Below are 17840 nucleotides of genomic sequence, written 5' to 3'. Positions count from 1 at the left end.
TTCTTTCTTTATCAGATTATTTATTAATTTTATGTTCTCTTTTTTTCTACTTTGCATTTACTTATCTCTATTTTGTTCTATTTTTAGATACTTTAGAGCTGAGATAATATATCAGTTTTTGCCCCCCAATACTTTCATGCTTTTTTTCTTGGTATCTTAAAACATTTCTTCCCTTTCTTTCTCTGTTTTTTTAGGTGAGAGGTTGGGGGACTAGTGAAATTCATGAGTTTTCATTTGAAGGGCATCTTTGTTAATGCTTAAAAGTAGAACTGAATGGACTTTTAAAAAACTTTTTCCTAATAATTTGTAGAAAGTATTTTCTCCAAAGAGTTACTGATGAAATTTCTTGAGGTGCTTAGTGAAAGAAAAACAAATACAAATGTTTAAGAATTAGTTCTTCAGACTTCATACCACAATTGTAAGTTCAGCCATATTAGAGTAAAAGTATGCCATAATAGCTTTAACCTATCCTATCCTTCCTTATTACTTAGGAGAAATGTACAAGTTGGTAACTGTTTTCTATAATGAATTACATTTTATCTTAATTTTTATGATGTGCATTTCTTACTCCTAAATGAATATATGTATTCATTTTATCCATTTTCATCTCCAGTATTTTGAAGTCTTTAAATGATTGTAGTCTTGTTTATAAGATATAAATTACTTGGAAATTGCAGATGTCAGTGATTGTGAATGGAGGGTGCTCAAGCTTTCCTATAACCAGGTAGTAAACAATACTTTTCTATTTTGTCTTAGTTCCCTTCTTTGCTTTCTCTTCCTCCTTATGGCAGGGGTATATTGTAATAATGCATGAGTTGTTTTCCATTTTTTTTTTCTCTACACATGGCACTATGAATAATGTTAGCCAGATAATTTGTTTCTAGTTCTTTTACAGAACAATTAACTTTTCAGATTAAAAAACAAAACAAAACAAAACAAAAAACCTTAAAGAATAGCTGTAAGTGTTTTGTTACAGTGTCTTATATAGTTGTCCAATAACTTTGGATAATGATATAACACAAAATGTACAGTCACAAAAAAATTGAAAATTGACATTATCATGAATAAGTATTTTTTATTTTATACAACGTGTAAACATTTTTTTAAAAAATTAGTAGTTCAGGGGCGCCTGGGTGGCTCAGTGGTTATTCAGCTCAGGTCATGATCCCTAGGGTCCTAGGATCGAGCCTCGTATCGGGCTCTTTGCTCAGCAGGGATCCTGCCTCCTCCTCTCTCTCTCTCTGCCTACCTCTCTGCCTACTTGTGATCTGTCAAATAAATAAAAATCTTTAAAAAAAAAAATTAGTAGTTAAGATATGGCATTGAAACATTTTGTGTTTTGACAGCTAAAGTGTTCATATCTAAATCCCTTCCACCAATGATTAATCTCTCTTCATGACATGTTGGTGTTGGATGTCTGGGTTTAACTCTCCAGTATTGCCTCATTTGTACTCTCAAACTGTGTCTTAGAAGTTTGTATTCTTCACTGTAGCTTAAATACATTTATTAATACCTATTAAGCATGTAAAATGTACCTGATACCCATGGGTATGGGAGATTAATAAATGAGGCTGCTGTTTTCGTGGAGCTTACATTCTGTGAGATCAGGCCGACAGTAAACAAAACAAGCTGACTTTAGAGCAATACGTTTTATGAGGAAATATAACAGATTGCTGTGGAAGTCTAAGTTTTGGGTAATTCAGATAGGGGTACGGGAAGGCCAAATTGCTGAAATAGGTTACTCGAGATCAGACCTCGATGAGGAAGAACCAGTTAGGTGAAGGTCCAGAGGTGAAAGGGAGAGGGAACAGCAAATACAGAAGCTTTTAGACAGAAGTGAGTTTGGCGTATTTGGCTGAAGTGTAGTGTTGGAGGTTTCACTTTGGTACCAGCTAAGATCAAGAGGAAGACGGGAGCCAAATTGTTTACGATGTTTAAGTCATGTTACAAGAGTTGTATTTTGGACAAAGTACCTTCAGAGTGCCTATCCTAAATATTCAAGTGGAGGTATCAAGTAGGGAGTTGGAAGTGGTGTTGAGAGGTGTAGTGAGAGGGGTAGAGAAGTGACTGCTGGTTTTGGTCAGTGGTGATCAAAGAACAAGAAAATAATTTCAGTGGAGCATTAGGGTTGGAGTGTGTTAACTGTGGACAGAGTGATAGGGAATGCTGAAAACTTTTCAAGAACTTCTGTTTTCTAAGGGAGTAAGAAGTGGGGCCAAAGGGGGTATTTTTATTTGAGGTGGTTATGTGTATATCCCTGTGTTTAGTGGAAATTACCAGGGTTTGTTTACTTAAGGATTCAGTGGAGTAGGAGAAATTTTTAGAGGGAAGAGAAGATAGTATTGCAGGTACAGTGTTTTTGAGAAAGCAAAAGGGTGGAGGTCTTAATGTGAAAGGAGTGACTAGAAATAGGAGTATAGGTACTTAGGTACTTGGCAGAAGGAAGGACTGACATTTGAATACAGATGGAAGTAGGTTTTAGATTTGGTAGTAAGTTGAGTTAGTTCCTGTCTTTTGACTCCAGATTGTTTTAGGGACCTCAAAGTCACTGTTTCTTAGGCGTTGACATTTTGTGCTGGTTCATCTTTGTTGTGGATTTTGTCCTGGGCATCATAGACAGCAGATCTTTGCCTCTACCCATAAGATGCCGCTAGTACACCAACACTCTCCCGACCTCCTGGGACTCCATTGCCAAATCCCTCTCGGGGACAAAGTCACCCCTGAGTGAAAGCCACTTGTCTAAGGTGAGAATATCGGGTGAAATTGAGGAGAGTTGTATACTTTTGGGTTGGGCTGAGCATTTCTAAAAGTCATCTTGAAGAATAGGAAAGTAAATTTTACACACATGACCCACTGCATCTGTGTTCTGTGGAATTTATTTTCTTTCCCTTTCATCTGAAATATTCTTTAATATTCTCTAGTATTCTTTTTCTTCCAACCCTTCCAGTCTTAAATCACTCTGTAGTTTAATTTGGTCTCTAATTTGGGAGGCCGTGGTCTAGAAAATGTATCAAGGGCGTAGTGGTTCTCAAAATGTAAAAGGAGGAAGGTTTCATAAACTAAGCTCTTTTGACAGTATGTACCTTGGAGGCAAGACAGGGTATAAAAGCCAAATGCACTAATAGTACTTGAATGATGTTGTATATTTTACGCATATTTTTAGGCTTAAAATAGTAATGTTAATATTTTCTTATTACTGTAAGATTTGGCTTAACAAAAAAAAACTTGCAGGGTAAAAGGTTCTAAGTGTCAGTGAATCTTTGGCTTTAAAAAGCCTACATTCTTTCTTCTTTTAACTTTTTTCTGAGGTTGGGGTCTTGCTTAATTTTAAAGTTTAACTTGAAGTAGTTCTCAGTGGGTACATTAATACCTTATGGGACTATTTTGGAAATTGGAAGGTAGCTTGTGCAGGAATAGGTGAATTACTCTGTTTCAAAAAATCGTTAAGATTCACAATTTTTTTATTTTTTATTTTTTTTTTGGACAGAGAGACAGTGAGCACAAGTAGGGGGAGCAGCAGGCAGAGGGAGGGGGAGAAGCAGGCTCCCCCCTGAGCTGTCAGTCTGATGCGGGGCTCGATCCCAGCACCCCAGGATCATGACGTGAGGTCGAAGGCAGACGCTTAATGACGGAGCCACCCAGGCGCCTCTCAAAAATCTTTTTAGAATTCTGTTTTGTGCATGTATAGTAACTAAAGAAACTGTTAGGAACTGAAGTTTTGATTATGTACATACCTCTTTGGATACTTGAATCATTGATGAAAAAATTTCCAGTTATTGCACAGAAACATCTCTAGTGCTTTCCATTTGGCAAAAGCACTGTTCCATTTTTTTTTTTTTTTGTATATGTATGGATATATGTATGAATGTTTTATTTTTTAGGCAAAAATTGCATGTGTTGAAACTCTTAGTTGTAGTTTATTCTGTGGCTCCCCCCTCCAAAAGTACTTCATGGATATCTACATATACCAGTTTATACAGATTTCATTGTTTTTAATGTCTATACAGTTTCTCCTCAGGCATTGAGTTTGTTTCTAGTTATTACTGTTTCTTAATTTCTTTTTTAAAAAACACTGCATTGAATATTGCTGGGTTAGGACCAAAGGGAACAATAAACATTATTTGGTATAGGCTGGAATTTATGAGGATTAGGGTCAGCAAGTGCACAGGTTCTTAAATTCTTGATATTCTGTGATATTCTGTAGTAAGGTGAGCTTTCCCAAAGTACAGGTGCTTCAGCAGAGGTACCTCTACCTTCTTTGGTTCTCCCTTCTTACAAGGCAAGGAGAATGGCCTTGCAGATAGGTAAACAGTATGGACTTGGGTGCCAGGTGGCGTGAACTTAGATACAAGGGTGTATGAGGTGCTTGGACATTCCAGATGCTGAGCACCTAGAGACTTTGGGCCCCTTTAGTCCTGTGAGTAATAGAGATGGGGAGAGCTCCTCCTACTGTATGGGAAGGGGAGACCCCATTTTGGTAGCTTGTCATGCAACCCAGTAAGAGCTCTTAAGATCATTCATTAGATGGTACTATTTGTCTTTAAAACTTGTCTGTTTACTGTTACTGTCCTGATTTGTGTGACTCTTTTTAGAATTTAGGATTTAGAATCTAGAATGTCTAGATCGTAGACGATTTTTCTTGCTGTGTAGGTGATGACTTTCCCTCTACAATTGCCACTAATAACATGTTTTAAATTTTGCCACTTGGGTAAATGAAAGGTTACTATAATAATAGATTTTCATGTTTTATTAATAAAATCTAGTAATGGGGTAAATTCCTCATAGTTGGTCCTTTACAAAAAATTTCCTAGCTCTTGCCTATATGTTATACAGATGATTTTTGTAATTAGCGTGTCAAAATATTCTGCCTCTTAGTATATTGGGATTTGGATCGACAGTATATATAGTTTTTATAGGTTAATTTGGAGGGATTTGTTACTTATAATCTTTTCATGTAGGAACATGTGACTTCCCATTTATTTAGTTTTTTTAATATTCTATAATTTAGTTTTCTTTAAAGAGTTAACAAAGTTTTTATTTAGCTTATTAGGTTTTGTTATAATCTTGATTGCTATTGGAAAAATACTATTTTTATTTTACTTTCTCTGTCAAGATTTTGCTTTTGTAGTGCTAAACTTGGATTTTCCACATTTTTGTTCTTTTAGGAATTTGTCAGTAAGAAATTCATAGATGTTCCTTGCTTAGAGTTCATTGTAGGTGAAAAAAAAAGAAAAAACAGTTATTTTAGGAGATTAAAATGTTGATATCCTTCCTTAAGTGCCAGTGTAATGAGATGTTGATACCGTTTTGAGCTCTTAGAGTGTTTATAGGAAAGAGATGACCTGGATACTAATACTTAATAGCAGTAGTCACTTAGACTTTCCAGGTTTAATTTTTCATATGCATAAAGTTTAGGACATTTGACAAAAAGACTTGCCGTTATAACCTGAGTTCTGATTCATTAGTATACAGATATTTTTTCTACTTGACAAGATTAATTTGAATTAAGTTTTCCAAGTTAAATTACTAATTTAAAGAATACTTGTGTGGGATGAATGCAAAGAAGTTTAGATTGTTCTTTTACATATTTTTAAAAAATATGTTGTGTTCAAATATTTTCTTTCTAGAATACAAATCATATTTCACTCTCTGTATAGAAATTCATCACTATTTTCTGTTGCCCTTAGGACAAAGTCCAAAAATACTTGGCCTGTTCCATGAGTCCCTTAGAACTGTGTCCTTCTCTGCCTTGTTCCACCAGCTTTTTCTTACCTTTCTAACAGCTATAATGAATCTATATTTAACTGCTTGCAGTTTTTTTCAAACTTTCCTTTGTGTTTCTTCTCTCTTTCATCCTTCCTACTGTTTTTTTCTCCTTTTCTCTGAGGACGACCTTTCTTCCTTCATTATTCACTTTAGAGTCATTTTGGGAAGCCGTCCCTGATCTTCAGGCCAAGTTAGATGTCTCCTGCTTATGAGTTTCCATAGAGCTATATTGTCATCTTATCCCAGCATTTATCTATTGAAATTTGTGTGTTTATTTATCTGTTTTCTCAATTATTGAAGGCACAGACTTGGTTGAGTTGATGATACACTTGTGACGTTCAGTCATATTAAAACTTAATCATAATTGCTAAACAAGTGGATGTTTCATTAATATTTCTATTGTTTCCTTTTATCCTAGGACTGGGCCAATGCAAATGTCAGCAGACAGATCGAGGACACTGTGTTATACGGTTACTACAGTAAGTATTTCAGTTTCATTTCCTATCTGGGCTGCTAATCAAGATGTAGAATTAAGCTGTGTATAAACATTTAATTTTGATACCACACTTGTGATTATTGTTTCAATGCCAGGAGTAAGAAATACAGCCTTCATTCTTATAATCTGGAAACTTTGAACCTACTTTGCTTCATTTAAGCTCACTTGTAATGTCTTTGGAGTTTCAGTCAAGTTACTTAAATCTCAAGTGTCTTCCTTTGTTAACAATACCAGTTTCCTACTTGCGCTCTTGATTTTAAAAATCTCGGTTTTCTAGACATTCTTTCTAAGTATTGACACAAGTAAAGGGTACCCCAGGGAGTTTGTAACATCAACTTTATTGTACTATACGGAGCCAGTTTAAGGGATTCTGGTTGATTGGGCCTTCCCTCTCCCTTCCTCAATGTTCAATTATAAAAGCTTTATAGTAAGCACCTAAGTGTTTCCCAGATTTTCTCTTTGAATGTGCATAAGACTTGTGTTTTTATAAAAGTGTGTAAGCGTGGGGGCTTCTGGGTGGCTCAGTTGGTTAAGCATCAGACTCTTGATTTCAGCTCACGTCATGATTTCAGGGTGCTGGAATTCAGTCATGTCAGGTGTGCACTCAGCAAGGAATCTGCTTGGATTCTTTCTCTCCCTCTCTCTTTGCCCCGCTCCCCTGAGTGTATGTGCATTCTCACTCTCTCTCCTTAAAATAAAAATAAGTCTTTAAAAAAGTGTGTAAGTGCTGGGGCGCCTGGATGACTCAGTCAGTTAAGCATCTGCCTTTGGCTCAGGCTGTGATCTTAGGGTCCTGGGATCCAGCCCCGCATCTGGTTCCCTGCTCAGCGGGGAGCCTGCTTCTCTCTCTCTCTCTCTCTCTCTCTCCCCGTCTGCCCCCCGCCCTTTGCTCTCTTACTCACTCTGTCTCTGAAATAAATAAAATCTTTAAAAAAATGTGTAAGTGCAGGGATGTCATTTTTTTCATCAACTAATCAAGATGTTGAATAAGATTTTAGTAGGACACTAAATTGGAAACTGAAAAATACCAGCTTATAGAAGCTTCTTTTGATGGGATAATTTTTTCAAGGGTTTCTTTGAATTTTATTTATTTATTTATTTATTTATTTATTTATTTTTGGGTTTCTTTGAATTTTAATTTAGCAGCTTTGGCTCTACCTTTGCCTTTTCTCCTAATCTGAAATCTAAAAACCCATGAAATTCTATCCCTTTGATGTGTACTTTAAAATATTTTGTGGTATTTTAATGTAGAATTCATTATTTCTGATGAATACATTAAATTTATATTTAAAAATATTTATATATAAATATTAATTATTTAAATATAAATTTGACCTCTTGTGTTAAAACCTTTGAAATGGTGATATATTAAGCAAAATGTTGCCTTTCAATATAAATTTTGGGAGGATATAAAACACTTCAAAAACAATTGTGGGGGAATAGAGCCTCTCTCCTTTGTGACAGTAAAGTGTATTTACAAGATAAAGCAGCTTTTATCTTGGTGCAGTACAGGTCTCTGAGCCATATCTTATCACTGAACCTAGAGGCTACTGGATTAATCCATTGTAACCAAGGTTACAAAGACTTCTAAATAAGAATGTTAATTCATGCAGCCCTTCCATTTATTTTATGGAGAGAATTAGGTCTACCAATATGATTTTAGTGAGTGTTTTGCTCAATTCTCCTAAGGGTAGTATGTCCCAGGTATTTTAAATGCATGGGAAATAAGTTAATCATTACCAACAATAGCTGGCTAAGGAATTAGGGTTTTATTTTCTGCGGAACTTGAGTCGTAGTTAGAAATGTAACTACCTTGGGATAGGATAGTTGAGATACTGATCTAGGGAAGGAACTTGTATGAAAAGCCAAATAATGATAGAAGATTTCTTGATGACTAGATCCAAAGCAGGGTTTATTCAATAGTATTAATGGTTGTTTTCATAAAGTAGTTATGTCCACTTTGACTTAGATGGTGACCTACAGTGAGGAGTCTAAAAGAATTGTATAGCTTCTGAAATAGTTCCTATCCTCAAGCCCAGCTGTTTCTCCAAAAATGCTAGATATTATCTAACTGCCTGTTAGCTGTCTCCTCCTGGATCCTGAGGACAGCATGGACTCCAAATAATTCAAAGCACTATTTTTATACATCCCCTCTTTGAGATTCCATAGTTCATCTAATCTCTCCTAACATACCAACACATTTCATTGTCTAACCTTGCCAAGAACTGTACGAGACTTTCACATTCAACATTTTACCTAATTTTCATGAATGTCATCTTTTGGGAAGTGTTTTCTACATTTTACAGATGGAGAAAATTGATATTTAGAAATATTAATGATCACCTTGTTAGTGAGTGGCATAACCTAAAGTGGATTTTATTTTATTTCCTAAACTGGAGCTTTGTGACATTAAGTAAGCTGCCTTTTAATAAATGGTTATGGGGATGTTTCCTGTGAGAATGCTTAGCAGCACTGAACACCTAAGGCAGCTTCAAAAATCATCTGGGACCTTTTAAATAATAAGGAATGCTAGGTTATATCCAGAGAGATTCTAATATCTGTTAATGAATTCCCTATTCCATTAGTGTCACCACTGCTGTATCAAATGTGTTCAAGTATTGGAAAGACATATGGCTTAGGGTGGTGGATTCAAGTTTTCCAAAAATCCCAATTTTCTTTTGAAAGCTTGGGTTTTATCATTGGCAGCAACTACTGTCACTTTTTTTCTTTGAAGTGACAGGGTCACTTTATTCATTTTTTGAAAAAGTCCATCTAATACTCAAGTCTAGATAATTATGGTTTGTCTGTCAGTTGTTCTTTCAAGTAAAAAAATGGTTTTCTTTGAAAGAAAGTGACTAGTGTAGCTCATAAGTAAAATAGCACAGTGCTTCTCACAAGTACAGTTTATGTGTGCTTCCCTTCTCGCAGAATATTAAAAAGATGCGTACTCTGAGGTAGACATCTAATGGAATTATTACTGCTTCAAAAGGGACTTTTCTGAATGAAAGTGCTCCTCACTCGTGAGTGCCTGGTGGTGGAAAATTTAGTAACTGCTAGTGGAAAGGCTAACAACATTTTGGTATTAATGTGAAAATAATTTTCATGTTTTGGGTACCCTCAAATGATCCCTGTGAATCCTGGGGTCTGGAAAACACGTTTTTGAGATCCTTCCATTATATTAATGGAACTTTGGGTGTTTTTTTTTTTCCTGAACAGCTTGTAAAAGTCCGGTGAATTACTGCTTCTACCTACTGGTTCTCCTCTAGCTCTTCATTTGTTACGAACAGTCCAGTTATCTAAAACTGACTGACTCCAGGTTCCTGGAGCTTGTTGAAGGATGGGAGAGTAAAGTTACTCAATTCTGCCCTTTTGTCCTATATTTGTTTTCTTAGAAGGAGGCCCCCTCATCTGAGGATGTTGTATGCATCCCAGAAACATTTCAGTCCTTTTTTCCTTTTTGAATGTTTTGTTTCTTCATTTATGTCTTTAAACTTCTTTGATATTTTCCTTTAAAAGCCTGCTCTTGTCTGACTTTTTTGTTCTCAGTTCTGTTAATCCTATGTTTGAACCTATTCAAGATTTTATTTCTTATATATTGTGTTTAGCCTTTTATCTGAGTCCTATTTTTATGTTTCAATTTATTTTTACCTTCAAATTTTTACTTTCTAGGGTACTTTATTATAAGTGTTTATCCAGTATTTTCTCTAACCATTCTTGAAATTTTAGTTTTAACTCTTTCACTGAACACTTTATTTTAAGTGAATTTTCATTGTAATAGTTTTTCTAACTTTTTATGTTGATTTTGCATGTATATAGAAGTTGTAGAAACAGAGAGAACTGAGACCATAAGACTTATGCAAGACTGTTGTGTTCAGGCTTTTGTAGTTGTCCTATGACTTTATCCTACAGGCACTTTTTTCTATTGACACTGATTCTTGGGCTGTCATTTTTTGTCTAGATATCCTTTGAATTCATATGTATTGTTTTCTGTTTGGCTGCAGTGCTCAGCATTATATTTGAGGCTGATCTGTATTGTTGCAGGTAACAGTACTTCATTGATTGTCATTGCTGTAAATATTCCACTGTTTATCTGTTCTAAAATTGATGATTAGTTAGGTTCAGTTTTTGGTTCTTTAAAATACTGCTGCTTTGGGGATCTAGTATATGTATATATTTTAAAAAAAATATTGTTTTCCATTGTGTGGGTGCTCTTATTCAAATAATACCAGATTATTAGGTGTTTCATAAGTTCTTACTTTTTGCTTCAGTATTTCTGTAGTGAAAATAGGTTTATATATATTTGGGTGAAGTAAGTTATGGAACTAAGGAAGAAGAAGATGGACCAAGAAACTTTCAGATTCCTATTTCTATGCTATGCCTTTTAGAGCACCTAAGAGAATTTTTAGGGAGTTTTTCCTTACTCCTTATTGGTTAATTGCTGAAAAATTGTACCTGAGGTCTTTACTATGCATTTTGAACTTAGGATTTACAACCTTCTGGTGTCTAATTTGAGAAGAGAACTGTGAGACCTTGAAGTCATTTTACTTCTCTATGTCTTCTTCACTTATGAAATAGTGATAAGTAATATCTGCTTCATGGTATTAGGAGTGTGAGACATGTAATTAGTGCTGAACAGCTGATATCTGCTGCTGTTTTAATTCAAATTAGCTAAAAGAGCAAGAAAAGTAAACCTCAGTGCAATGATATGAAAAAATTAATGTGAAAAAATTTGACCTAGCATCTTTTTGATTCTTTATTGTTTTAGAAGCATCTCTAATATATTTAATTGCTTTTCTAGATAAGATAGACATGGACTAATTTGGGGGACTTTTTCAGTTCTGTAAAGTTCTTTTCGATGAGATGTGGTTGTATTTCTTGTTTTCCCTCCCCCTTTTTAAAAGACTGTATTCTTAATTGCTGGGGGAGTTTTCTAAATGGTTTCCGATTATATTTGCTCAAGAAGTTCACTAGATAATGATGCCATGAGACTCAGTGGCCTAGTTAGAGGAAACAAACAGCCAAAAAAATCCTTCAGGGAAATGACTGTTTTTCAGAGTCCGTAATCTAAGTTAAAGCCTGTAAACAATTTTGTTCTCCAAGTTGTATCTTGTCAGATCATGCCCCTTAATGTTTCAGTCAGTGAAGTACTATCAGCATTGGTAGTAGTTACCTCTTGTGGTGTACCAAATTACCCACAAATTTAGCAGCTTAAAACAAACATTATCTCACAGTTTCTCTGGGTCAAGAATCCAGTGTAGCTGATCTGGGTCCTCAGCTTGGGTTTTCTCCTCATAAGTCTGTAGTTGTGTATGTTGGGACTACAGTCATCTTAAGGCTGCACTTGGGGAGAGTTGGCTCCCAAGTCCCTCATGTGGGTGTGGACTGGCTTCATGTCTTAGCTGCCTGTTGTCAGCAACATCGGTTCCTTGCCAGAGGGACCTTTTCATAGGGCAGTTCACAACATGGCAGTTGAGGTCTCTCAGAGTAAGCAAGATGGAAGTCAGAGTCTTTTAGTAATTAATTTTAGGAGTCACATTTTTTTCATCAGCAAGTCAGTGATCTAGCCCACACTCAAGGAAAGGGGCTTGCATAAACGTTTGGGGATCATCAGGAACCATTTTATAGGCTAACTATATAGCAGTCTTGCAAGTATTGACAGTTTTGATGTGTATTCAACATATAATGATTTTATACTTGCAATATATCTATTAAGCTTGTCTCTTGTGTGCCTTTCCCTGATGCCATCTCTTCTCCAGCGCCCTTAGAAGTAACCACTATTTTAATTTAGTCTCCGTTAATCCCTTGCTTTGCCTTAGTTCTACCAGGCTGTATCTTTAGTTTTACATTTTTTTGAACTTTATATGAATCTACTTGCTTGTTTTCATTCAGCCATGTTTCTGAGATTCTTATATGTTCTTGCATAAAGTGTAGCTTATTTTTATTGTCTATGAATATAACACATTAATCAGTCTGGACATTTGGATTTTTTGCTGTAAAAATTGCATTGAACATGTTTGTACATGTTTCCTGTTGCATATATGCAAAATATGTACATAGAGTTGATGGACAGAGTTATGTGCATCTTCAATATTCTAAGTAATGAGAAATTATTTGTCTAAGTGGTTATACCACTTTAACTCCCATTGAAAGGATATAAACCTTCCATTTGCTCTGTATCCTAAACTTAGTGTTTTTGTTTTTGTTTTTATTCTTGTTTCTGCTGTTGTGTTCTGGTAGAACTTTATTTATAAGAGCAAGTGGTGGGCCAGATTTGGCCGACAGGTTGTAGTTTTCTGGCACCTGGACCAATCTATCATAGTTACATAGCAAATAAAAATAAACACACTGTGTATACAATCAGTGACTATAAGAAAATGTCCCAAAGATTAAATTGGGTGGCATTTAGGGAGTTGTATTATATGTAGTTTTTATTTTGTGTATATTTTTGTATTTTACAAAATTTCCCAAATGTGTATATACTACCTCCAAATTGAAGGGGAGAAAAAGAACATTTGAAGGTGTTCATATAGTATCTGAGCCCTTGGAATAGCAAGGAGATGCTAACGTAATAAAATACTGGTGACAAGACTAATATTATTTGGATAACCTGGGACATCAACACTGTAGTTGTAATTTTAGAAACATAGTGTACTTTTTTTTTTGAGTATGGCTGACATACAATGTTCCATTAATTTCAGGTGTTCTATATATATGCCAAATTTTGATATTGCTATGTATTTTTAGTTTTTGCCAGTCTGGCAAGTATGAAATGATAGTTCCTTAATCTGCATTTCTCTTATTTGAAAATAAAATTGCATGTTTTTTAAAAATGTACTGACTTTTTTAACTTTCTCTTTGAATTACCTTTTTTAGCTGGGTTGTTTGTGTTTTTCTTATTTAAGAGGTGTTTGTTTGTTTGTTTGTTTTTAATGTACTTTGTGTAGTTCACACAATGATTCTAAATATTTTATTTTTTCCTCCACTGAATTCTTAAGAGAGTAGGGACTTTTGAGCTTTGATTTAGCCATATTCATGAACCCTAGGGTGATGCCTGGAATATACTAATTAGATATTTGTTGAATATACTTTATCAGGGGAGATAATCATGTGAATTTTTAATTTTTCAAGTAATATATAGACAGATTATTCTTCAGTCAGCTTTGCATTCCTAGGATAAACCTTTGTTGGTCGTGATGATGGCTTTTTTGGTTTTTAAATCTCTTGCTGGATTTGATTTGCTGTTATCTTATTTGGGATTCTTTTTAAAAATCGACTCAGAGGTGAGACTGGTATGTAATTTTCCTTTATCTTACTATTTTTGTCAGGTTTGTTTATGAAGACCCTGCTAGTTTCATAAAATGAACTGAGCAGTATTTTTTTTATATTATTTTATTATTTTAGAGAATGCTGTGGACAAGTGAGCATTACATGCGTCTCTTTGTCCCATAGTTTGTACCCATGTCTGATAACTGAGGGATAGAACTGAGTATGCAGTTTATACAGTCAGTGCTAATGAACTAGCCACAGAACTTGTTTCTTGTAGCTGAGTTCTGCTGATTAGAATTTTCAATAGCCATATGAGAGTACTTCCAACAAAGATGAAACAATAGTTCTGTTGAATTAGAGGTATTATTTCCATCTGACCATTTGGTTGCCTTATTCTATTGAATGAATAGGCGGTAAAAGTTAACCATGTGGGCTGGAGTGATTGATGCTGGTTATTAAGGGAGATAGAGTTGCTACTACACTGTGAAGGCAAGAACTGTATCTTGAACCCGGGAGATTCTGGGGCACCTCATGAGTCTATCATGTTCAATGGTAAAAGTTAATTGAGATCTGTTACACTCATGGCTCACAAGCAGGACCACAAAGGGCTCAGGATGGTTCAGGAATGAAATGTTCGAGTTTCCCCATTTCGCATATCAGATTCTGTTTTAGGAATTACACGTGGCAGCTAACATTAACAGACCAGAAATACATGGCTTAAACAGTATAGTGGTTTTTAAATCTCACTTAAAATAAGTCTAGAATTGGGCTATCCAGGGCTCGGATGACAGCATTATGGCATCATGAGGATCTTAAACTTCTGTTTTGTTTTCCTCTGTGCTCCATCCTTAGTACCTGATTTCCATCTTAAGGTCACCAGAGTCCAAATGGTGGCTAGAGTTTAAGCTATCATATATCCATTTCAGACAGGAAGCAGGAGAAAAGGGGAAGGACAAAAAGGGGAATGCCAGCTGAAATGAAAATGGGTATTTGGATATGCAGCTAGCAGTCTTGACCCCAAATATCTTCAGCTGGGTCAATGGTATAATTTTAGAAGGCTTTTAGAATTCCCAGAATATCTTTATACTTTGACCCTCTTTAAAAAAAAAAAAAGCTTTGTTATGATTAATTTTACTATCATAGTATTGACTAAGTTATTCTCTGTCTTGGTATTTTCATCAGTAGTTGGGAGGAATAAAGAATGTCTGAAAATCCCAAAGCCTAATTTATCAAAGTTAATTTTCATGTGTGTTATAATTTAATGATATGAAGTTTATAAAAAGTAGATTGTTTTGTGTATATGAAAAGATCATAACAGTTATTATATATTCTTTGCCATTGTTTTTGTCTATGTCCTTTTAAGAGTTGATGACTGTTCACTTGTTTTTGCTAGTTCTTGCTAAGTTTTTTAAAAAAAAAGTTTGATGTTTAATTTTTGCCAATTTTTGTGGACATGAGGTTTTAAAACTTGTTCTTAATATGTTTTCTTTGATATTAGTGGGACTATTAAACTAAATAGTCTGTTTATCTTTCACTTGCTAGTAGCAATCTTTTAACAAAAACATTTACAAGGAAAAGCATACTTTATAAAGATGTCAGGATATGAAGAATGTTGTCACTGTTGGAGTTAAGAATAATTTTCCTTTGAAAATAGTCATCAGTTTGAAGTAGAGCTGTAAAAGAAGCAATTTCTCGGTTTCATGATAGTGGCAGCAGCACCTTTTTTTTAATTCACAGGTATATAAACCCAACTGGACATTAGAACTGATCCAAAGCCAACAAAAATGTTACTTAATTTAGGTTTCTTATAGATTAATATTTATGGGCTAAAGGAAGAAATCTTTATTCTTTTTTTATTTTTTTAAGATTTTATCTATTTATTTGAAAGAGAAAGAGAGCACAAGCAGGGGGAGCATTAGGCTAACAGAGAGAGGCAGAAGCAGATTCCCTGCTGAGCCAGGAGCCTGATGCAGGACAAAGAAGAGATCTTTATGAAAAAAGAACGGTCAGATTACCAGAAGATAGTTTATTTAGAGTATGGTGTTAGCAAAACAAAGATTTTGAGCAGTTGTTCTACACCTATTTTGAGTCACAGAATGCTGGGGGCGGATATTATAGAGACTTTTCAGAATTGTGTTTCTCCCCATCTCCTTCCTCCAGGTGTTGATTGCTAGCAACTGCCTTTTTCTGGTTATTCCTACCAGCAACATAATGAGAGTTTTCGTTGCCATACATCTTCATGTCTTTTTACAGTCAGTAGCTGCCCCACCACTTTTTGACTTGTGTTGTAACAAATTAGTTTTGCCAGATCTAGAACTTCCTTAAATTCAGTCATAGGAAATGTACTCCTTTGAGTGAGCATATTTTATTTAGTATAGGGTCTGTGCAATTCATCCTCTTCTCATGTATCCATAGTCTGTTATTTTTTGTTGCTGTATACTAGTCATTTGTATAAATATAATACCATTTAGTTTGCTTATCTTTTCACCTGTTGATGGATGTTTGAATCATTTTCAGTTTCTGACTATTGTGAATAATGTTGCTAAGAACATTTTTTTTTTAAAGATTTTATTTATTTATTTGATAGGCAGAGATCACAAGTAGGCTGAAAGGCAGGCAGAGAGAGAGGAGAAAGGAGGCTCCCTGCTGAGCAGAGAGCCTGATGTGGGGCTCGATCCCAGAACCCTGGGATCATGACCTGAGCCGAAGGCAGAGGCTTTAACCCACTGAGCCACCCAGGCGCCCCAAGAACATTTTTTTCATGAAAGAGTTAATGCAGGGGAGTGCCTGCATGGTTTAGTCGGTTAAGCATCCCACTCCTTTTTTAAAAGATTTTATTTACTTATTTGAGAGAAGAGAGAGAAAGCACAAGTGGGGGACTAGCAGAGGTAAAGGGAGAAGCAGACTCGCTGCTAAACAGCAAGCCTGATGCTCACGACTAGGACCCTGAGATCATGACTTGAGCTGAGGCCGATGATTAATGGACTGAGCCACCCACGTGCCACATGCATCTGACTCTTGATCTCAGCTCAGGTCTTGGTCTCAGGATGGTCGTGAGTTCAAGTCCTGTGTTGGGCTTCACACTGGGTGTGGAGCCTACTTTAAAACAAACAAACAAACAAACAAACAAACGAAAGGGTTAATGCGGGACACCTGAGCATGTTCACTTACCACATACTTTCAGGTTGTGTGGTTGACCCTTGACTAACTTCTGTGAACCTAGCCCTGGGATGTGCCCTGTATTACTAATTGATAAGGTGGTTTTGTATAGCTGAGTATGGAACTGTGTATTATCAGCTTGTTTGATTGTTTGTGCAAAACATGATTTTTGGCTTTCCTACTTTGGGCCTGTAGTTCTGGTATCATACATAGCTGGTCACTCAGGCAAACGTGCATATTTTATAAGTCCCTAGTAAAAGCCCTGGGCTCTGTAACTCAGGCAGGCTTCTCTGGCAGATACCCTTTGCGTATGTTGTGGCTCTTCATTGTCAGAGGAGTAGAATTGTTGGATCATGTGGTAGTTTTATGTTTAACTTGGTAAGAAACTACTAAACAGTTTTCTATAGTGGTGTGCCACTTTACACTGCCTCTAGCAAAGTATGCAAAAACAGTTGTTCTGCATTCTTGGCCACACTTGGTATTGCCAGTTTAATTTTAGCCATTCTTTGGGGTATGTGTATCTCATTGTGGGCTTAGTTTACATCTTCATGGCTAATGATAATGAGCACCTTTTAAAATGTGGTTTTTAGCCATTTTCTGTCTTTGGCCAATATCTTCTATGGTGAAGTATCTGTCTTTGTTCACTTTAAAAATGGATTATTTGTATTTTTTGAGTTATAGGAATTAATTTTACACTTTGTTTTTCTAATTGACTGTGATAACTATGCAGCTTACAAGATCTTTGATCATACAAGTTACCGAATACCAGGAATGTTAATAGCCATTGGCTCTCTGGCCTGCTGAAGGCTTAGGCCATCAAGTGGTAGACATAAACAACATGCTGAGAGTGAAGCCAAACATTATTGTATCAAAATTTCTGGGATATGGTGATCAGCTCATTAAACTCTGTTCTGCTAATTTAGGATTTCTCCTATTGTATACAAATTATTTGATCTTTTTAATCATAGTATTAGTATGGTAATTAGAGTGGTTTATAGTCCTGACCCTTTTAATTTTAATTTTTTAAAACTTTTAGAATATTTATTTTGGTTACAATTTTTCTTTTTTTAAAGATTTCATTAATTTATTTGACAGGGAGGTAGAGAGCACAAGTAGGCAGAGTGGCAGGCAGAGACAGAGGGAAAAGCAGGCT

The 17840-nt window shown here is 35.5% G+C and overlaps 1 protein-coding gene across 1 annotated transcript in view; it reads left to right on the top strand.

Annotated features, from left to right (window-relative positions):
• The window catches only part of LMBRD1 (LMBR1 domain containing 1), a 133404-nt gene that overhangs the window by 11604 nt on the left and 103960 nt on the right, over nt 1–17840 (top strand). The window contains exon 3 of the mRNA XM_032340379.1: nt 6185–6245. Within this exon, the coding sequence (XP_032196270.1) occupies nt 6185–6245 (61 nt within the window). The remainder of the gene's footprint in view (nt 1–6184; nt 6246–17840) is intronic.

This window comes from Mustela erminea, chromosome 4, assembly GCF_009829155.1.
Source record: "Mustela erminea isolate mMusErm1 chromosome 4, mMusErm1.Pri, whole genome shotgun sequence".
Lineage (NCBI taxonomy): Eukaryota > Metazoa > Chordata > Mammalia > Carnivora > Mustelidae > Mustela > Mustela erminea.
The sequence above is the reverse complement of the archived record's forward strand: the minus strand, read 5'-3'. Positions and strand labels throughout refer to the sequence as shown.